Raw genomic sequence first — 18,827 nt, 5'->3', positions numbered from 1 at the left:
TCACATTTGGGTTATCCTGCCAGGGGTAGCCCTCAGTAGGCCCGAATACCAGAGGCTTAGTATTTCTGCGTTGGTTGCTGTCACTCCAGGACTAACGTCAGGTCGTCAGTGGTATAATATCAGGCAGCTGACGCCATTACATCAGTTTTTCTTGCCCTGTCAGCAGCCCCCCCAAATAGGGAGCTAGGTTATGGTGGAAGAACACCACCAGTAGAAAGTAAATACCAAAAAATCCCTGTAAGGAGAGAGAAAAAGAGAGAGAGAGAGAGAGAGAGAGAGAGACAATGGGGATGGAGGGAGGGAAACCAGGACTGCAACAGTGAATACACTCGAACATCTAGATTTATGGTAAGTGTACACAACTCTACTATGTTCTTTGTGTTTCACTGTTGCAGTCATCACACATTTGGGTTGATTCCCAAAGCTGAAGAAAAGGATGGAGGCAGTCAAGAAGACTGTGGTCCGGCTAGGATGCTCTGCAAGTCTGTGGTGGCAAAGCCTGCCCTGGATTTGGAGAAGATAGGCAGGTGGTAGTGCTTGGTGAAGGTATGAACATATGTCCATGTTGCAGCCTCCAGGATGTCCCTGGTGGGGACTCCTCCAAGAAAGGCTGCAGAGGTGGAGGTTGCTCTGGTGGAATGTGTCCTGACCCTCTTTGGAGTGGTTTCCTGTGCTGTCGGTAGCAGAAATGGATGCGGTGTGCTATCCATTTGGAGATTGTTTGTTTGGATATGGCTTTGCCCTCTGCTCCTGCTGCGAAGCTGACTAGCAATTGATCAGTTTTTCTGCAAGATTTAGTCCTGTCCAGATAGAATCTGTGCTGTCTGTGCACATCTAGAGAGTGCAGCATCCTTTCCCCCTTGTTTTGTTGGTTAGGGAAAAAGGTGGGCAAATGTATGGATTGGTTGAGAGCCACATTGGACACCACTTAAGACATGAAAGATGGGCTAGTCCTGAGTGTGACTCTGTCAGCATGGAAAATGATGAAGGGCTCTACAGCCATGAGTGCTTGTAGCTCTGATACTGTTCCAGCTGAAGTGATGGACAGAAGCAAGTCTGTTTTCCAAGAGAGAACCTTTAACTCTGCTGAAGCTGCAGGTTCAAAGGGGGTAGGGTGAGCTTTTCCAAAACAAAGTTAAGGTCCCCAGCTGGGGTAGGAGCTCTTCTGAGTGGCCTTAAGTTGTTAGCCCCTCTTAGGAACTGTTTGATGACAGAGTTTGAGAAGAGAGGAGTCTCTGTGTTGTAATGAGCAGAAATGGCAGAGGCATGAATTTTAATAGAAGAGAAGAGAAGGATATACCGCTATGTAGTAGGTCTGCCAGGTAATGCAGGATGAGAGGTAGGGAGGGCTGTGCCGTTCTGGCTCCCTTAGCCTGGATCCAGGTGCAAAACCTTTTCCACTTGTCAGCATAGGATTTCCTAGTGCTGGGGCATCTGGTCTCACATATAACATCTAGGACTTGTTTGCTTAGGCTGGCAGCTTGAGGGGTGGTCAGGGAATAAGCCAGGTTGAGGGTCTGCAATTGGGGATGCATGAATTCTCCATTCCCCTGGGTCAGGAGTGTTGGGATCTGAGGTAAGTGGTATGGTGGCAGGGGTGACAGGCTGTGCAGCAGTGGGTACCAGTGCTGGCTTGGCCAGTCTGGGGCAATCAGGATTGCCCTTGGTTTTTCCTCCCTTATTTTGAGCAGTACCCTTGATATGAGTGGTAGAGGGGAAATGCATAGACCGAGAGGTTTACCCACTGGAAAGATAGAGCATCCACTTTGCAAGCCTTGTTCTGAGGTTCCCTGGTGCATAATTTTCTGAGCTGATGATTGGAGTCGGAGGCAAAGAGGTCGACCTTTGGGGTGCCCCATTTCTGGGTTACAATGGTGAAGGTTCTGTGGTATAGCTGCCACTCGTGTGGGTCTAGCAGGTTTCTGCTTAAGTTGTTTGCCAGAGAGTTTAGAGAGCTTGGCAGGAATTGTGCTAGCAGGTGTAGTTGCATGGCTGAAGCCATGTGCCAAAGGGTCATGGCGAGCCTGCAGAGAGGATAAGATTAAGTCGCTCCCTGCTTGCTGATATATACATCACTTTGGTGTTGTCTGTTTTGATCAGTAGAGGCCCCGGGGAGAGTAGGGGTCTGAAGGCTGTCAGGGCGTGCTGAACAGCTAACATCTCTTTTTGGTTCATAGGTTCATAGGTTCATACATTCATACTAGGCTATCTGCCCGAGGGCATTTACAAGCCTAGCCCATAGTTTTGTGGCTTACGCCACCCCTTTAGTATGGGGAACTATACCCATTATTTTGCTGTGCCTCTGTCGAGCAGTGACACTGAGGTAATCCCTGGGGTATATCTGCGATCTCCCATCCATTGGTCAAGATTTCTCTTGAACAAGGCCAGCGAGGTGCTCTGCCTCACAAATACCGGGATTTTATTCCACAGCATAGGGAGTCTTTGGGTGATGAATCTATCCCTCCAGCACGTCCTATTAATAGCCGTGTCGAGGTTTAAGTCTCCGCCTTGTGGCTCTGACAGATGTAGATTTTTGAGGTGAAGCATATTCATCAAATCTGGGTTTGACATGGCCTTGTATGTTAGGCAAAGGTCACCTCTGAGCAAGCGGTGGCGACTGAATACAGCTGGAGTTCTTTCAGTCGGGCAGCATAGGACAGATGTTTGAGACCCTTTATCCTTTTGGTGAGGAACTTTTGTGGCCTCTCCAGCTGCTGCAAGTGTCGGGTCAGATACATTCCAAATGGGGCATTGTACTCAATCATTGGTCTGATGAGTGATGAGTATAGGAGACTATGACCTCCTTGATCTAGATGAGAATCCCTTCATGATAAGGTGGGCAATGTAGGAGGTCTTCCTAACTACTTTAGCTACATGGGTGTCAAATGACAGACTACTATCAACCTGGGTCCCCAGGTCCCTGATAACTACTTCTGTGCTCAGTGGATTGCCACCTATTTGGTAGCTAGGGGTAACCTTGTTTTTCCCGAAGGGTATGACTATGCATTTTTTGGTATTTAACTTTAGGCCATGGCTCTGGCACCAGTTATCCGTTTCTGTGAGACCCTTCTGAAGGATATCTGTGTCAGATGTGTTTTCTACTATGGCGCCCAGTTTGCAGTCATCTGCAAACTTTGTCAGCCATAACCCTCCTGTGTTTGCTTGTACTTCGGAAAAGTAGATGCCAAACAAGAGTGGGCCCAGGACTGAGCCCTGGAAAAGCTATATTTGTATACATAGGTTACATACATAGGTTAATACTAAGCTAACTGCCCTTGAGAGCCATTTTAAGCCTAGACAATTATCCCTTGTGAGACTCAAACCCTGCACCTTGTGTTTGTACGGCAAACACCTTAACCATTAGGCCACCCTCCCAACCCTTTTTGATGTGCACATGTATTTGATTTGGGGTCCGATGGCCCTGAATGCATCTGCTATCCAGGTGTGCACCCCAGGCATAGTCTGATGTGTCTGCGGTGAGGGTCTGGGCGGCATGGGGTTGTGAGAGGGGAAGTCCCTTGTGGTTGCAAGCTGCTGCCCATCAAAGAAAATCTTTCCTTAGACAAGGTATCATTGGTATGAGAGTTTCCAGGTCTTGAGAGCGTTGACACCAAAGGCTTTTTAGGTACCATTGCAGTTTCCTCATATGCAGTCTAGCATATGGAATGAGTAAGATGCAGGAAGCCATGAACCCTAGAGCTTGTAGGATTTTCCTTGCAGTTAAATGGGTTCTGGTGGCTAGTTGAGAGACATAGCCTGTCAGGTAAGGCTTGTTTTTCTGGAGTAAGGAATGCCATCTGGGATGCTGTGTCCAGGCTTGCTCCCAGGAATACAATTTTTTGTGTGAGGACTAGTTTTGATTTCTTTTCATTGATACTGTACCCCAGGGAGGTCAGTAGGTCCTTTACAAAAGTCAGGTGCTGTAACAGCTTTTCCTGACTGTCTGCCTGAATCAGGTAATCGTCTAAATATGGCTAAATTTGAATATTTCTTTGTCTGCAAAAAGCAATGGTGAGAGCCTGGTATTTTGTGAAAACTCTGGGAGCAGTGGATAAGCCAAAGGGAAGCACAGAGAACTGAAAGTGCAGAGATCCTGCCCTGAAGCGTGGGTATTTCCTGCATGATTCCCTGATTGGGATGTGTAGGTAGGCCTCTTTTAGGTCTAGGGTGGCTAGCCAAGCATCCTTGGAAAGCATTGGTAGAAGCTGCTGGTGGGTGAGCATTTTGCATTTTGGTATCACCAGAAAGGTGTTTAGAATGGATAGATCGAGGATGGGGTGCCATGTGCCCTCTTTTCTGGGTACCAGGAAGAGTCTGGAGTAAGAACCTTGGCCTATCTGTTCTGCAGGAACATGCTGTATTGCCCTCATAGAGAGCAGGGAAAGGACATGCTTTTTTGGCCTCTGCCCACTGGTTTGGAGGAAGATCTGGGAACCCTTTTGGGGTTGGCAGAGTGTGGAAATAAAATTTGTATCCCTGAGACACTATGTTGAGGATCCATCGGTTGTTGGTAACAGTAGTCCAGTTGCTTGCATGGAAGAAGAGTTTTCCTCCTGGGGCACAAGCAGGTGGACAGATGTAAGGGGTGGAGGTGTAAAGTCATTGTGAGTTCTTACCATAAGGGGGTGGCTTTGCACTCCCTGTTTTTGAAGAGGAGGAACTCTATTGCTTAGATCTCTGTATTCCCTGGGGCTGCTGTCTGGGGGGGGGGGGTTCTGCTTCCCCTGGGACTGGGCTGAGCTGGCCTGGAGGGGGCAGGAAAGGACCAGTGCTTGGAGGGGCAATGCCTACTGAACCACCTTGGAGGCTGGACCTGTAAGAAGTCTTTAACTGTCTGCATAGATTTAGCTTTTTCTTCCATCTTTTTTAAGACCTCTTCTGCCTTGGTGCCAAATAAGTTGTCTTTGTTCAATGGTGCGTCCAATAATTTGGATATGACATGGTCTGGCAAGGTCTGTTCCTTAAGCTAAGCATGCCTTCTAAGGACAGAACCAGTGACTGCTGCCCTGCAAGATGCTTCTAGGGCATCAAAGCCACATTGTAAGGTGTGCTTAGTTACTTGACTTGCAGAATGCATTAGCTCTTGTAATTATTTTCTGCACAAGCAAGAAAGGAAGATATTTTTTGTTAAGGAGTTCCATGGTGTGCTGCTGATATTTCAGCATGTGGAATTGACAATTTAATGCTCTAATAGCAAGAGTAGCAGAGGTGTATACATTTTTATCCCATCTGTCTAAAGCTCGGGAATCCTTATCTGAGGGGGTGGGATTCTTAGCTGAAGTTGCTTTAATTCCTTTAGGTCCTTGAGAGATGACCTCTGCGTCAGCAGTAGGATTTTTGAAAAGAAATTTGTGAGAGTCAGGGACTCTGTAATACCTGTCAGGTTTCCTGGCAGCAGGCAGAAGGGTGTCAGGAGTCAAACTGGATTCCATAAAAACATCATCCACAACATCCAGGACAGGAGGAATGGCCAAAGGTCTGTGCTGTGGTAAATCTAAGAATTCCCTGAGTCTCTTTTTTAACTAAGGATAGTCTTGACATCCCCATTGGAAATGCTCCCTTAAAGTATGAAGGGTTTCCCCAAATGACAAATACTAGGATGGAGAGGCAGAAGGAATGGATTCCTCTGCAGCAGAATCCTCATAAGCAGAGAGAGGTTGCATATCTTCACAGTCAGATGCGTCACAGTCAGCAGATTCCTGTTCAGATAAAACTACTGGGGACAGGTCTTTCTTTTGGAAGAGGTAACCTGGCTTCCCCTAATAAGCATAATAAGGTCTTCTGCCATTTTAAGCATTTGAGACTGAGGCAAGGAAGCAGGTGCCTGAGCTTGGGTCGTCAGTTTTTTTGTGTGGTTCGTACCCTGGGCCTTAGAAACTCGGTAGTTTAAGAAAGAACTGAAGATGCAAAAGAAGTTGTCAATCTGTGTTGAGAATCGGTAGTGTGAAGTACTTCCTTGGAAGCCGGTGCCTGCTCAGCGGCTCCGGACCCATCCAAGGTAGAGACATCTGCAGGATCCTTAGTCGAAGAAGAGTCTTGTGGCATACTGGACTCCAAAAGGGTCTTGGTAGCGGCCTGTGAATCCACAGAAACAGGCATCAGGGGTTGTGAAAGTGCCTCACTGAGGACCGGAGAACTGATGACTAGCTTAGTGGAAGCGTCATTGGCAGATATGGGCCTGCGTGGTCTGTCTCTGTCTTTACCCTTACGTTTTTTCGGAAGATCGGTAGTCAGATGGCTTATTGAAGTTATATCGGAATTTGAGGACTGAGAGCGAAAATATCTAGCTACAATAAGGGCCCAACGACATATAGTCCTGGGGTTGAACAAAGCACAAAAGTGACAGTGGGGGACGTCGTGGTCTGGGCCTAAACAGGTGACGCAGTAAGAATGGAAGTCTCAGTGTGGTATTTGCTTTCCACAGGCGAGACAATTGTTAACTTTTTCTGACATTGGTTAGAGCAAGAAAAAAGGATCCCCAATGGGTAATTAGCAATAGAAGACTTCAACTTCAATTCGGAAATGAAAACTCATGTAGCGGCCGACGGGCACTCATGTGAACTGCTTCTGCTTCGGGCTCCTTGGCAAGAAAGACTGATGTAATGGCATCAGCTGCCTGGTTTTACACCACTGATGACCTGACGTTAGTCCTGGAGCAACAGGAACCGACACAGAAATACTAAGATTCTGGTATTCGGGCCGACTGAGGGCTACCCCTGGCAGGATAACCCAAATGTGATGACTGCAACAGTGAAACACGAAGAACATCTTAACACTCCCCTTACATAGCAAAACAAAGCAATTAGATAATTCAGGGGTTTAAAGGCAATTGCTGACTCTTCTGACAAATTTACAAAAGCAGCAACACAGTATTGAAATGCTAAGCCTTAAATGTTATTTAGAATAGTTTATATGGTAAGATGACAAATGTAGTATCAAAGATTTCTGCGACATTTAAAGAAAAATCAGAAAATATTTTTTTCTTGTAAAACATCAATGCATTTACGATTTTCAAGCCCCCCCCCCCAACACACACAGGCCAAAACTGCTGAAAAAAAGTCAGGTGTCAACCCTATCAACTAGGTGCACTGATACTGTTCATAAAAAGGTCTTTTATGCTTTTTCTGACATCATTCCGGGGGGGGGGGGTCCTTACATTGTTAGAGTGCAACCATAATATACTGCTGAATTTACTATGTGCTCTTGCATTAAAAACACAATGAAAAGGAAATCAGAAGTACTTAACTGTGTTTAAATGCACACACACACACACACACACACACACACACACACTCATATGCTTTTGTACACATGTACTTTACACATATACATTTACGGAAACACATACACACACACATTTTATATATATATATATATATATATATATATATATATATATATATATATATATATATATATATATAGGGTCAATGTTAGATGAACGAACGATCAAAATGTTGAGTACAACATGCTCGACACACTTTGACCAAATGTTCATCTAATCAAACCCTTAAATTAATGAAAACCAGAGATCCGAAGATTTTTGGTTGTCCCACACCTTCCCTACATTAACATGCAACACACACATATGCAACTAATACAAATAAACCCACACATTCTCACATAATTCAACAACATTCAAACCTAAACACACACTTCTACTTTTAAAAGAAAGTGGGGGGATGTGCCCCCCACCCCCCCCCCTAACTATATATACCAACACGGAGATCGCTCTACATTGGGGAAAGGGCAATTAACTGGTAATCACAACGCACACACACACAAGTATGGAATTCACTTACCTTGCCATTCCAGACAGCGTAGCATTCTTACGTCACAAGCTACACTCACCACCAGGGCCAACAAAAACTTTTTGGAAGTCCGGTTTTCGTCTTTTACAGCCTTCGAATAGATGAACAATCGATCAAAATTTTCGAGCATGTTGCACTCGACATTTTGATCGTTCGTTCATCTAACAGGAACCCTATATATATATATATATATATATATATATATATACACACACATATATATATATATACATACATACACATATGTATGTGTGCATACAATTAATTATTTATAATATAAACAACATACTATAGTTAAGCATTATTAATGTATACAGTCTAGTAAATCTTGCTCAGTGATTTACTTGGTCGCTGTCACACACTGACTATGTGTTGCACGTGCAGTCTTGGTCAATCTTTTTATGTCAGTATTTTTTTCTTTGTATTGCTAAGTGCATTTAATCAATGTTATTATCTTTGCCAATGTAGCCTAAGTTGTGGCTGAAAAGGGTCCTGGGACCCATTCACTTTCCTGGTTACCAAAGTATAAATAAATATGAAATCGAAAAAAGGAAGGTGAACATGACAGAAATAATTGAGGAACTAGTAAAGCACATTTTAAGTCCAAGTCATTCATGAGACAGAAAAATCCTCCCCCTGAAGGCATTGGGAAGTTCATAGGTTCATAGGTTCATAGGTTTATACTAGGCTATCTGCCCTAAGGCATTTATAAGCCTAGCCCAAATTATTGTGGCTTACACCACCCCTTATATGAAAAAATACTGTGCCCATTAGTTTGTTGTGCCTCTGTCCAGCAGTGACCCAGAGATGATTCCCGGGGTAAACCTACGATCTCCCATCCACAGGTCTAGATTTCTCTTGAACAGAGTCAGCGAGGTGCTCTGCCTCACATGGACCGGGATTTTATTCCACAGCATAGGGAGTCTCTGAGTGATAAATCAGACTAAGTTTAGAGTCCTACTACTTGTCACTTGTACATGTACAGCAAGGAATCATTTACTCCACTGACAGTTTTCACACCTCAGCATGAGAGTGTGGGGGAGGGTTTGTCAAATCTATTAGGACTACAAAACACTCCTCTTACAAAACCTATTTTTATCTAACTTATTTTGCTGCAAGTAGCTAACAGCTATTTAGAGCACAGAACAAGCACTGACAGACACATAAATGAGGCTCAGTCAGGTAAACAAAGAAGCAGCTCTGTTACAGAAGGTGTGTTTAGATGACAGTGCTTCACACTCCTGCCATTCAAACTTGATGGCATGATAAAACAGCACCTCTTCCTTAAGTGTAGAATGAGTCAAATAAAGAGGACATGAAATGTATTCTGGGAAGAAGGAATGAAAGCAAGAAAACAAGATCACGTTACCATGGCAGGCCCCATCATCCACCATTTTGAGAGAAACACATTCAAATTGTAAACGAAACACTTGGAGTGATTTTGAGGTATTAAAATAACTCAAAATAAAGATACAATGAAAAAAAATGTTTTTTGAGTTTTAAGGTGGAGTTTTCCTTTAAAGGCCACAACACAACGATTAAATGAGTGGCAGAGAACCAAAACATCAGTATTTTAAACAAGCATCAGATATAATTTCCATACAGATGTACCACATAACAGAACTGCACAAAATGTGTAAAGCTAAACTGCAACACAAATCTAGAAGTCATGCACTCATATAAGAAAGACATTTTCTTAATTACAAATGACAATACTGGCAATAAAAAACAACTTTTCAAACTAAATTTTTAAAATAAATACTACAACACTTGATTCAGTTTTGCCATTTTCCCCAAATGGTATTCTGGTGAATAAGTAAATTCACCCTAACTCTGGACCAAAATAAACAGGTATGATAAAAAAAATCTGGTCCACTGTGTAGATAAATGTTACTTATTACCATCGTTATTTTACCACCAAACATTTATTACCATTTCTGGCACAATATCATAAGTTTAATATCATCCTTGGTATGTCACTACTTCTACTGAGAATCCCCTAAGCCTGCCATATTTATATTAATTGCTAAAAACTAAAGTTAAAGTTTACACACAACACATTCAAAAAGCAAACACACATTAACTTCCTAAATATCCCATTTCAACTACAACAAGCCCTGTTAACATAAATCAATAATTGGTGAAGAACTGAATAATAATATCAGGGTCCAACTTTCCACAAGTAAACGCTGACACAACGTAGTAAAAGTCAAAGTGTTCTAAACCAAAATAACGAGTGCAGCAGAAGTAAGATAAAACATAAAAGTTTTAATTCCAAGTGGGTGTGCACAAACGGATGAGCGCTTTCACAAATGTAGTTTCTTCAGATCCTTCTAGCAACCCCATAGATCTGCTCCTTATATAGTAGTTCCAATTAAACAATTAATCAACTAGTACTCATCTATTTGTATAGTGTGTAGACATTAACAAGATATAGGTTCATAGGTTCATAGGTTCATACTAGGCTATCTGCCCAAGGGCATTTATAAGCCTAGCCCATAGTTATGTGGCTTTCGCCACCCCTTTAGTTTGAATAAAACTATGCCTATTATTTATGAAATTAAGCCTCATGGAATGAACTTAACTAGACACCAGAGTTGGTATGAACTGCATGGGTATATCTAGGGCAGATGCTAATTGTACGACACCAAATGTGGTGTACTTAGCTACCTGCCAAGTTTGCCCGATCGTCCATTAAGAGACAGAATGAGGGAACATGTCTACCATATTAGGAAAGGTACCCCCCCATAATGCTCTTGCAAGACATGTAGCCTCTAACAATGAAAATCATACCTTCTTGTTTAAGGCTCTAGAGACACTTTGAATGTAAAATTAAACAAAAAAAGCAAAATAGAACAAAACACAAACATGAACCATATCTTCCATTCACTTCAATGAGGAAAAAAAGGCAACTTCCCACTTTGCATAATAAATAAATAATAATACAACTTCTCCGGCTTTATTGCCCACCTGAAACACTGGCTACAGCTAGACAACTAGAAAATAGTGTTGCCTGCAAAATGGATGTGATTCTAATAGTATAAACTAACAAAGATTAAGCTAACTAAAAATAACTTGACTATAAAACTAGCACACAGGTTCATAGGTAGGTACTAGGCTATTGGCCCTAGGGCCTATATAAGCCTAGCCAAACGGTACCCTGGCTTTTGTCACCCAAGAAAATTATTTTCCTGTGCCCCTGTCAAGCAGAGTCACAGAAGTGATCCCCAGGGTGAATTTCTTATCTCCCATCCAATCATCAAGATTTTTCTTGAAGACTGCTAATGAGGAGCTTTGTTTGATATAGATAGGCAGTTTGTTCCAGAGTATGGGAAGTCTCTGAGATAGGAATCCTAATACAACTCTCATCATACAACTAAAATACATCATAAGAATTAACTAACATTACAGAAAAATTAAAAATGAAACACAGAATTAGAGTAGAAAACCACCTATAAATGCTTCATTCATAAAAGCTTATGAGAGTCACAATTCAGGGATAAATTCATCACCCAATACTATTTTCATCATGGAGCAAGCTTTACCTACATATTAGACTAAAATCCAAGCAACGGTCAATCTTAAATTAAACAAATTGAAGGGATGTTTTAAATTCACTCCATGAGGCTACAGACGTTTATGTTTACCAAACTAAACATTATCACATCTCGTTCCTCTCTAGTTTTTGTTCTGCTCCATTAGGGACCCTATCCTCCTTGATTGCCTGTATCTTTGCAAGTCAAGTAACTCCACTAATACCAGAACTAAGAACTTAAACATATATAAGCACATAAATAAAATGATTTACTATCAAGTGTTTACTTTACCTCTGGAACAGACTTCTCCTGCAAGTTAAACAAAGTAACATACCAGTGCCCTTCAAATTAAACTTGGACAATTAGATGGGTAACCGTAAATGCATTATGGAACTGACCTGCTTTGCCTTTTTTGAGAAAAGAGGGTAGAGGTGGGGGGTACAGTTTGAGTGTAGGTATTGGCAAGTTCCTTCCCTGTAGATAATCCAAGCTGAAATTACCTACATTTCCCAAATTAACTCTACCATCATTGAATTATTAGGTCACCTTGAAGGCATCTTTTATGATGCTGTTGGCTAAGCCTGAAATGGTGGACATAAAACTGATAACGTTTAGACTGGTAATATTATGATTACTGTGTAAAGCCTTATTCAATAAATAACTTACATAGTTAAGACAGACCACAGAAATTAATCAGAACAAGTAATTCATATTTAAATACAAATAATAAAGCTGTATAAATAGAATACGTTGGTATCTAATTTGTATAATAAATTAATTATCTTGTACTGCATGATTAGAAAACTCAATTCAGGACTCATGACTCTGCCACTCATTCCAAATCCCATTCTTTAAACCTGAAGTATATGATAATTCATTTATTACACATTACATCACCACATATTCTATATACCCATTTGATGATGAATAAGCATATACTAATCAATAAACAATGATCCCGAAAAGCTATACAGTCTAACAAGCAGAGTTAACAGTTAGCTGAGGATAAACCTTTGGAGGTGAGCTTATATGAGTGATGTGTTTGTACAGGTTAACTCCACATACCTTTCCCTCACCAGTTGTATATTATTACATACACTTAAAGTACCTGTCACAACCTAAGTGGCTACTGCAGGAATTTACTTCTAAGACACATTGAATTGGAAAAACCACAACCATTCTACTTTACATTTACCAGGTTTTATTGGAAGCTCCTACACATCAAAAGTGGACCATCAGTGCTACTGCTTCCCATACTAAGGTTAACAGAATAATGTTCCTTTTATGCTAAGAAATTCTGTCCAGAATACCTGTTCTTATCAACCACCCCTTTTTAATTCAGATACTATAAAATGTTTAATAAACAACTCTTTTAAAACAGATACTGAAGTCTAGTTGATTCCATTTACAAAACTTCAGTAAAGACATTTTGAAACATTTAAAAAGAAATACACAGATATTGTCATGCTGTATAAAATATCATTATAAACCAGAAAGGCAGCAGTTACTCTAGAATATAAAGCATTAAGAAAGACCTGAAATCACATGCTTTGAGATGCATATAATGTATAAGTAATACTTGATCTTGCAATATTACTTATTCACAAGTTAATACAAAACATCATTTGACAGTGCCCATCCGGACAGGTAGTACTGCTACTGACTAAGGTACCAATATCTGAGGGCTGGTGATTACAGCAACCTATAAAATACTAGCCACATGATCAATGTGCTAACCTCCTTCAGCCTCAGTGGATTAAAGACCTGCACTTTTGGTTCATTGATGCTTGCATTAAAATAGACATCTGCAAAGACACATTGCTCTTTTGAAGTTCTATTGGTTAGCAAAGTCAGTTTAGTCAGTACAGGTTACAATATTCTTGTCGAACATTAACCGACTTACAAACAAGATCAGTGCCATACACGGCCTCCATCTATGATCTCATTTTATGTTTAGAATAAGCTGGCTGCCTAGCAGCTATGCCATAGTGGGGGACACTGGTGTGCTTAATTAGAGGAGAAAGTCCTCAGTACAATTAGTAATTTAATGAAAGACTGCAGTAAAGGAAATCAGCTGTATGCCAACACACCAAGACTGTTATGCTCAAGATAATGTAGGCTTGTATTAAGAAAAGAATAATAAAGTGAATTCTGTAATGCTTTACACTATAAAGCTATACAATTTATTAATGGATTCGATGACAGATGATTAAAGTACTGGATGGCCACTAAACCACCTAGTAAGGTGGCTTGTATGTTACTCATTTGTAGTCAAGACATACAAGTACAATATCAGCAGTAGCCTGAATCCTTACTTCCTGCATTGGTGAACTTCCAAACTACATCGGCATGTGCATCTCCAACATATACTACATCATCATTTGCTGCTACGATATCATGGGGCATAATGAATCCCTGCAAAAACAGAAAAAAATAAAACATTCAGTAAACACTGTAACAGAAGTACTCAGCATTTTATGAAACTACAGTACTGGATGCAACATCATAACAGAATATAATTTCTGAAGTGTAGCTTATGGGCAGTTTTGTTTAATTTTACTCTTGTTCTGGCAAAGTGGGGAGTGATAACAGATGTGAAAGAAACTCCATTGAATGAAGATCCCCAGAAAAATTTTTACAAAATAAGAAAAAGCTGTCATGTTACAAAAAAGTGCTCATTTATAGAAAACACCTTCAAATTGACAATCAGAAAACAGGTGAACATTAGCTTGATATCACACCCTGTTTGAAAGAGGGTACCACCTTCCTATTCTATAATACAATGCCAGTACTGAGTTTCTACTGTAAGAATTTTCTGTTATTCCTTTGTTAATAAACCTGATCCCTCAGGAGCTGGCTGGGGGGATAGGAAGGAATCGCATTTTTATCAGCTCAATATTCATGGGATAGAAAAGAAGAGAGCAATGACTCTGTGCTAGAAGCATGTGTATGATTTGTCCATTCTGAATAGACCAGGACAATAGGTACAACATTAAAAAATCTTCAGCTGTTAGGATAACATCATAGCAGGATGACCCAGTTGCTTCTTCTCATGCTTCTCCTGGCTGTTTAAAACAGGGATTTCCCTGTTTAAATGGTCCCTGTCTAAAAAGGTAAGTCTGACAGGTGCTAGAGAAGGTGGAGGAGAGGATTAAGAAAAAGTAGTCTGAGTTAGCATAGAGGATTAAGGCTTTGTGTTCTTAAGGAACTCTTTGTGTAGTCCAGGTTACAGGGTTTGAGTCCTTGCAAGTCACTCTTTCAGACATTTTGTCAGGTCACCTCTGAAAAGGATGGCAGTTGTGTCCAGTGTGTTTAACCTGGTTAACAAATGTATAAAATTAAAGGAAAAATGGCAGGGGGTCCTAAGACATGGCTCATGACAGTCATCTGTAGTGGAAACAAACAAAATAGATTAAAAATTCAAATATTTAAGGCTTCCAAGATGAAAGCACACTGCAACAACATAATTCAGCTCTCCCAGTGTAAAAACAGAAACTAAATGCAATGGAAAGTGTCTTTTGGTAAAATTCAGTTACTGGCTAGTAAATACACAGGCTGGATGCCAGAAGAAATTTGGAAAACCTGAAAGAAAATTAACCAGAAAAGGTAAAGAGAAAACACTGTCTGGGAAGGATTCTGCAGCTGTTCTGCATAAAGCAGTTCAAGCTTCAGCACTAGTTCAAGAGATGGCTTCCAGTAATTTAGATGAAACATTAAATCAAATGTTCTCAGAGGTGATTAAAACAAAACAAACAATGAAGGCATACATCAATTCAAACAATAAAAGGCTGGATAAAATAGAAGTTTTAACTAGCCATTCAGATGAACTGATAATACTGCAAAAATCAGAGGTTGACATGAACAAAAAGCAGAACTGTTTAAAAAAAATAGTAGCATTGGAAGGCGGTGCGTGCAGAGAAAACCTGACATTTTCTGCTGTATCAGTGAAACTAGAAGGAACAGACTGTATTGAATTTTCGAAAGCACAAATAAGTAACTGGACTGGTGTTCCATAGCAGAATTTGTTAATTCAAAGGGCACATAGAGTGCATGCTCCAAACCTAGCCAAGATATATATTAGTAATGATGCAATCATAGCAGCAGAAAGAGTTGATCCTGACAAAATTGTGGCAGAAGGGCAGAATATTAAAAATAAGATAGCAGTGTTTAAAGAAAATGATTATTCACTGTATACCAACCAGAAGAGAAGCAAATTGATCCTAGCAATCAGGGAATGTCGAAAGGCAGGTGTGAGATGCAAGCTACTGTATCCAGCTGTCTACAAAGTGTTTTTTTCCTTGAGGATCAAAGAGTTTTGACACAAACAGACTAAGGAGGAAACAAAAAAGTTTATCCAACAAAAAGTGAGTCATCAAGCAGAAGGGGACTCTACTTCTCATTCTTCTGACAGTAAGATTCATACAGAGACTCTGCTCGTGAAACTTTTTCCAATGTTTCGAAGGAAAATTCTTGAGAGACAGAAAATAAAACAGCAGTTGACTAAAAGAATCAACAGTACATTGGACTTAAACAGAGTCTGGTGTTGGATGATAGAGATGAACAGGAAAACCAGCAACTCTGAAATTAGTGAATAAATAGAAGACTATATAAAGCACCTTATCACATTTGCAAAATATGGTTTTGCAAGAAAAAGTGGCCAAAACACACTGAACTTTTGTTAATTTTGTTAAACTAGGTGGACTGTAAAGCATATATCCCACTTTATATCATTCATGTTTAGAAGGACACTAAAGGAGGAAAACTAACTGTAATAAAATAATTGTTCTTATTTTTGTTTGTATAAAGCATATCATGATATAAACTGCATGTTATACACAGTAAAACAATTTTTTGTAGTGTGTAGTCAGGGACATTTTAAATGTAGGGGTGTTTTTTCAGTGACTGTTGTATGTGTTAAAGATATTAAAGTAAACAAGTACAATTTTAGTTGTAAGCAATATAGGTTTTACAGTATGGGCTACTGAGGTGGGGTGGGGTGTAAAATCTTTGTTTATTTTGCAAGGCTGAATGTCTAGATTACTACCTTTGGCTTAAGCTCTAAACAGGTGCTTTTGTAAGCATTTAGGCTTTAAAAATAAGACAAAATGATGAAAGTCATGAAAATACTAAGCTTCTTACAACTGCAAAGATATTAGCTTGGTTGTTTTCCACTGGCAATTGTTCAGTGAATCAAGATGTCTGCAACTGACGGCAACTGTGCATTCTTTTCTGACAGAAATTTACAAAGACTCATTGCTGAGTGCATTTCCATGGAGATAAGCTGTCTGCAGGCACAAGCAGTTAATCTTAAGAATTCTGAGTATGCTTTGCTGAAGGAAATGCAACATTTAAAGGTACGATGGCAAGCAGTTCAGAGAAAAAAATTAAGTTTGAAATTATGTGAAGTGAAAAAGAGGTAACAACCTCCCTAGCAGCCTTAATACTTTAATGCAGTTAACAGAACCGTGTACAATTTAATTTTATTTAAAGATAGCCAGTGCACTTTTTCTTAAGGCTAAAAGTTAATGTTTTCTGAAAGCATACAAGCTGTTTTTCATATCTGAAAGGGGAAGAGAGACAAGCAAAAACAGACAGCAATCCATGAAAGTGGGAGCACATGCTGTAGCATGCCCCTTAGCATGGGTAACCTTAATTTTAGGTCAGATAATACCTGTAGGTGCAGCCATCAGTTTGCAGCAATCGTTCCCTTCTGGAGGTTAAACGTCAAATTTTGAAGATGTATATAATTATCTGTGTTTGTTCCAAGTTAAAAGGGGATGGAGATATTTTGTATTTAAGGTTTTAGTTTCAGGGTTTTCATCAAAACAAAAAGTCTTGAAAATGTGACATAGGTTCAAATGGAGATGAGAAGAAACAGCTGCACAAAAGATCAGCCTGCCAAACAGTTGTATATGTTTGTAACAAAAAAAGCTAGAAATACACATTAAAAAAACTGTCATGTATAACAGCTGGGAACAATAACGTTTTATCATGATGGCTATGCTGGCCATATTATCCTGTGACATGAATGGTCTTACAGGTATAGATAAAAAGGAAAGAGGGTTGAATTATATTACGAAATGCAGAGTGCAAATAGCAATGCTGCATGAGACAGATTTGGGATGAAATAAGCGTGTGAATTTGACAAAGAGAGAATTTCAGAACACATGAAAAGGGGAGTAATTATACTAATTGCTAAAGGGGCTCCAATAAAGATAGATAAGGAAAAACATATAAAAATGGTAGATTTATGGTAGTAAGGAGTTATTGGCAAGGGAGGAGGATTACAATGGCATGTACTTATATTCCACTGAAAACTGCTACTACGGAACTTAACATTTTGAGAAAAATAATCAGGTTTCAGCAGTTAATATTATTTATACATGGGGATTGGAATTTGATTTGCAATAGTGAGGATGCATCAGGAGGACATAGAAGGGACAATATAACAAAAGGGTACATTTCTGAAGAATTGTATAAACATATTTGGCATGGAAGATGTGACTTCAGTAGTAGGAACTCACGACAGAATTTACATCTGATTCCTCAAGGTACAATAAGTGGGATAGACTAGACATAAATTATATTTTACAAGAACATGTGCACTTAAATGAAAGCTTTAACACACATACAATAACTATTTATGATCATGCACCAATAAAAACTAAAATAAAAATGCATAGTAATGAAAAGACACTGGTGCTTTCCCATCTACCTGTTAAAGAGAGAGGAATTTATGGAACAGGTAGTAGAAATTATTTGAGAGTTACTAGGAAAGATAGAAATATCTTCAGAAGTTATAGCTAGTGACTGGGATAAAATGAAAATGAAGTTTAAAATAAGGTTGAAATCAAACAGAAAGAAATATAGTTAAGAAGTAATAGATATTACTTAGAGGTGCTGACAAAGACTAAAGTACTGCAGAATAAGAGAAATCTCACAGAACAAGATGAGTGCTAAAGAGAAAATAAGGCAGTATCTGAATAATATGCATGAGTTTAGAAAGACTGCAGTTAAGCAACTATTTCTGATAACAAATCCAGTGCACAAAACCTTTTAGCACAATGACTTAGACAACAGAACATTAAAATGATTGTTACCATACTTAGGGAACCTATAACAAGAAAAATAACCTTTGATGCTGTCAAGGTTTTAGAGATAATCCAGAAATGTTATGAAAATGTGTACAGAGCAGAGAAATATGCAAATCAAGAAAGAGTACAAATGAAAATATTTATGGAAGACCTAATTATGCCAAGATTAGAGGCAGACGAGGCTCAGCAGCTAATAGTTAAGATAGGCGGTGATGAGATAAAAACAGTGATATATATTCAATTTTCAGGAAAGTCTCCAGGAACAGATGGTATTCCTGTGGCAGTTTGGCAACTAGGAGGGACAAAAGTGATAAAAATCTGGAAGACTTTGTTTAGTAGTATTTTAAAAGGAGGGTAAACACTGACATCTTGGAAAAAAGATGTGG

General features: G+C 39.7%; 1 protein-coding gene across 1 annotated transcript in view; it reads right to left on the bottom strand.

Annotated features, from left to right (window-relative positions):
- Positions 1-18,827, bottom strand: part of PAM (peptidylglycine alpha-amidating monooxygenase) — a 2,584,515-nt gene that overhangs the window by 131,456 nt on the left and 2,434,232 nt on the right. Inside the window, exon 25 of the mRNA XM_044063879.1 lies at positions 13,663-13,762. Within this exon, the coding sequence (XP_043919814.1) occupies positions 13,663-13,762 (100 nt within the window). The remainder of the gene's footprint in view (positions 1-13,662; positions 13,763-18,827) is intronic.

This window comes from Protopterus annectens, chromosome 2.part2 (assembly GCF_019279795.1).
Source record: "Protopterus annectens isolate FY-2018-M chromosome 2.part2, PAN1.0, whole genome shotgun sequence".
Lineage (NCBI taxonomy): Eukaryota > Metazoa > Chordata > Ceratodontiformes > Protopteridae > Protopterus > Protopterus annectens.
Note: the sequence above shows the minus strand (reverse complement) of the source record. Positions and strands in the feature narration are given on the sequence as shown.